This window comes from Meleagris gallopavo, chromosome 1 (assembly GCF_000146605.3).
Source record: "Meleagris gallopavo isolate NT-WF06-2002-E0010 breed Aviagen turkey brand Nicholas breeding stock chromosome 1, Turkey_5.1, whole genome shotgun sequence".
NCBI classification, from domain to species: Eukaryota; Metazoa; Chordata; class Aves; order Galliformes; family Phasianidae; genus Meleagris; species Meleagris gallopavo.
Window position 1 is genome coordinate 117,676,935 of NC_015011.2, and position 3,924 is coordinate 117,680,858.

The following is a 3,924-nucleotide window of genomic DNA, read 5'->3' on the forward strand; positions in this document are numbered from 1 at the left end:
AACCCATTGCACTTTACAAGATAGGTTAAATCTCCTTCCTTAGACATGAAAGCAGCACTGGTCAAAAGAGGCTTTTCATTGTGGGCATCCTATGGAGCGAAAGGACAAATATAAAAATCTCATGCATCCACTTTCACTGGCCTTTTGGAAGGAAGCCAGACACTGTATTGCAAAGCAAAGTTGATACATTCATTTTCAAACTGAACAGATTAAAGAGTTGATGAGCAGTACAGCTTCATGCATTCCCTACAAAGTATATTCAAGCACACCCAACATTCATTAGAATATTTCCCACAGTGGAAAACATAGAGATGTCCAGCCATTGCAGAACCTCAGCCCCTGGTCCTGCAAGCAAGAGTACCTTCTCTCCCTTCTGGGAACAGCAGTAAGCAGTGCTTCACTTGTGAAGGTATGTTTGGGTGACACAAGTCATGTTATCCAAATGAAGGCTACACATGAGAATTAAGTCAGACCACTGCCATAGAGTGAAAACTATTTATTTTTATAAAAGGAAATAAAACAAACCCTACCAGTGTGTACATTGTACACATTTGAATGACACTTACAAGAATGAAGTTTCCATATACAAAGATTACAAGCCCACACTGGTAAAGGATGGATACAAGCACATATTCAACTTGAGATGCCTCCACTCCAGCTCACAGTACCAATTACTCTATGACCACAGTTGCATAGTATTAGCATCCACACTATTTTATTCCACTACAAACACAGAAAGCAAGGAGTTTATTCAGAGAGCACGTATATTCATTTGAAGAGTTTAGCTGCTGGAATCTTCTCTCACTACTCTTCTGATGCCATCTTCAAGAGATACTCTTTGTCGATTTTGAAGAGCCTCCAGCCCTCTTCAGTGGACAGATCAGAGGCACCCCTTCTCTTGTAGAACCTGATGGAGGGCTCATTCCACTCTGCAACTAGGAAGTGCATACTGCTGCAGCGGCACTTGACAGCAACCTGCAGAAGAAGTGCAACAACATTTCAAGTACCAGCCACAGGTCAGTGGGTCTTAACTGGCCTTACACTAAGCAGCAGCCAGCTGCATATCACTACGAGTCATGAAGTTCATTTTATCTCTCAGTTCAGCACTTGTCACTGTTTAACTGCCTCTAGACAGCATTTAAGGCTGTCTGGTGCTCTATCATCTCTCTTACTAACTCAGATATGCTAATCCTGTGTAGTGCTCAAGGAGAAACTTGATTGCCGCTAACAGAAAAGCAAGACCAGCAAGACAACTGCTCTGTCGTGTCCTCAGTGCTCTTTGTTTAGACTTATCACTCAGGCATACCTGACTCAAATTCTTCAGAATTTCTGATCCAATGCCAAGTCCTAAGGAAAAAAAAAAAAGCAACAAAAAATACAGTTGAGAAAAAACAGTAAGAAAATTTTAATTTTAAAGTAGCCCTATAGGAAGCAACTCATCTAAGTCCGTAGTACTTACCTCTATACTCAGCCATTACATAGAAATCTTCAAGATACAACAGCTTTCCAATCCATGGATCATAAGTGAAGTAATACATAGCAAAGCCCACGATGCTGTGCCCTGAAACAAAGCATTCAGCTTTAGCTGGTCTGAAACTGCTAATCAGAGTTAAGTCTTACATGCATGTTTAAATATACAGATTGTGACATGCAACCATTTGCTATAAGGTTAGAATAAGAATTAAGCACAACTGAAAACATAAGTATAAACTTGCATCAACCTAACAGAAGACTGCCCTCTTCACACCCTGAAATGCTCAAGAGCAATGTTATAGTAAGCAGTGAACAAAGGCTTTTTTTTCTACAAATACATACCCTACTGATTTATCAGTATTTCCTTTCTGGAATACATAGCATTCTGGAATACAGAACAGTTCAAAACCTATGTAACAGCCCCAACTCTGCCTTTTTGACAACCCCAACAATCTATGAAACTCTACAGAACGTTTATCTTCCAATGTATCTCTCAGTAAGTACTGTGAGAGGTGTGCTCACAGACAACTGTTTCAGCAGCATTTCTGATACCTCAACTTACGTGCACACTGATAGTATTGCACTATTTTGTCTTCGGCACCAGCAAGTCAAGCTAAATAAAGCTGTAGCTTCAAGCACAACTGCATTGCTCAACAGGAAAGAGAAACCAACTCTTCCAGCAGTAGCATACTCAAATCTAAGCCTTAAAAAATCATAACATCTACCATAATACTCCGCACATACTCTAAAGGAAGCGTGCATAAACTTCTGATCTACTGTGTCTTTGGTAAAGGTTTGGGAATAGCACTTGTCCCTGTAGACCTTACCTCATATTATGATCATCTACTTTATTGTGTAACGGATCTTTTAGTTACCTCCCCGCCCATCCATGTACACAGAAGGGCCATGTACATGGCGAAGCTAGAGACTGTAACCTGAAGATTGGGGACAAATTAAAGAAAACATGTGATTCAACAGGATTACATAAGGTTAAGTTAGGGTCAAACAAGAAAAGCCATTTAATTACTTGGCATTAAGTACATTGTTACACCTGATCATCCAACATCTCCAAGGTTAGCAACTACTTCAGAACAGCATCACTCTATGTTACGGCATTTAAGCTTAGCCTGTTCCTCCTACCCAGCTCCTCGCTGGAACCTAACGTCAGATAGGTCACAATAAGCACAAGGCATCTCTTGCGTAAAAACGAGCGGCACAAAACCTCACCTTCAGACGACCACTGTTCTTTTGGCACTTCCGCAACGAGACAGTGGTAGAAAGGGTGCTCGCCGAAGCCATCCTCAAGCAGCTCTACGAAAGCAAAACAAACGGACAGCTCAGCCGCGGGCGCTGGCACCGAGCCGCAGCAGGGCGGGCGGCCGCCGCCTGCCTACCTTTCTCGGTTAGCACCACTTGATCCTCCATGTCCTCGTACTTGGCTAGTTCCTGGAAGAGCACAACAAGTCAGCCGCCTCCCCCGGGCCGCTCTCCCCCCCCCGCAGCCTTGCGCAACGCCCTGTTTGCGCTCTCAGCCGTGGCCTGCCCCGGGACCGGCCGCCTCCCCAGGCCCCCCGTCGCTCCCATCCCCCCCGCGCCCGCACCTTGATCAGTCGCAGCAGGTCGGAGCAGTCCTCGGGACGCGCGGCGCGGATACTGAACGAAGCCATTTTCGACGGCGTTTCCCCCTGCGGCCCCCTCGGCTGACGAGTCCCCGGTGCGTGAACAGGAGGAGCAACTGCTTCTTCATTCGTGTCCCGGGCGCGGCGGCCACCTGCGGTCAGTCAGGCTGCGAGCATGTCCCGGCGGCGCTCAACAGGCAGACGGCTTTCCCCCAGCTACGGCGACGGCTCGAACCCCAAATGTGCCTGCGCCGGCGCCTCCGCCTCCATTTATAGACGACCGCGTTCCGCCTCTCCCCGCACGAGAGCCAATGGGAGCGCCCGCAGCACTCGCCCCCAGCCAATGGCAGCGCCCCTCCCCGGAATCTTGCCTCGCCCTGCCAGCAACAGCTGCTGCGGATGTCTCGTGACTCCCCGCCCCCACCGCGCCCCCTGGCGGAGGCGGGCGGCGCAGCAGGACAGGCCTCTCCCTTCTCTCAGCGGCCCGGGGGTCTCGTGTGCAGGGGGCTTTGTCACTTGTTTGTCACTTGTATGAAATAAAAGCCTCCGTAGTGCATATAACCACCTCCACTCCAGAGAGGTGGTTGAGTCACCATCTCTGGATGTGTTTAAGAACCGTTTGGATGTGGTGCTCGGGGACATGATTTAGCAGAGGGTTGTTAGGGTAGTATGGTTAGGTTGTGGCTGGACTCGATGATCTTTAAGGTCCTTTCCAGCCTGAGCGATTCTGTGATTCTGTGATACCGAACTCTATGTGGAGGGCTATGGTCCCCTTCCTCCTCAGGACAAGAGTGCACATACACAGCCCTTTGGTCATTGCAGGCACACAGAC

At 47.6% G+C, this 3,924-nt stretch overlaps 1 protein-coding gene across 1 annotated transcript; it reads right to left on the reverse strand.

Moving 5' to 3' along the window:
• Positions 1-481: 481 nt before the first annotated feature.
• On the reverse strand, positions 482-3,327 carry SAT1 (spermidine/spermine N1-acetyltransferase 1). Its single transcript, XM_003203033.4, has 6 exons — positions 3,075-3,327; positions 2,868-2,919; positions 2,701-2,784; positions 1,460-1,561; positions 1,307-1,347; positions 482-975 (listed from the first exon to the last, which is right to left on the reverse strand). Exons 1-6 carry the CDS (start codon positions 3,138-3,140, stop codon positions 805-807), a joined length of 516 nt encoding a protein of 171 aa, XP_003203081.1. The 5' UTR covers positions 3,141-3,327; the 3' UTR covers positions 482-804.
• Positions 3,328-3,924: the final 597 nt, after the last annotated feature.

Excerpts from the sequence above, each read along its gene's own strand:
- SAT1 (XM_003203033.4), bottom strand. The coding sequence starts at position 3,140 with ATGGCTTCGTTCAGTATCCGCGCCGCGCGTCCCGAGGACTGCTCCGAC. Across the intron at positions 2,920-3,074 it reads ACCTGCTGCGACTGATCAAG|GAACTAGCCAAGTACGAGGA; the intron begins GTGCGGGCGCGG and ends GTGCTCTTCCAG. Across the intron at positions 1,562-2,700 it reads AGAACAGTGGTCGTCTGAAG|GGCACAGCATCGTGGGCTTT; the intron begins GTGAGGTTTTGT and ends GCTTTGTTTCAG.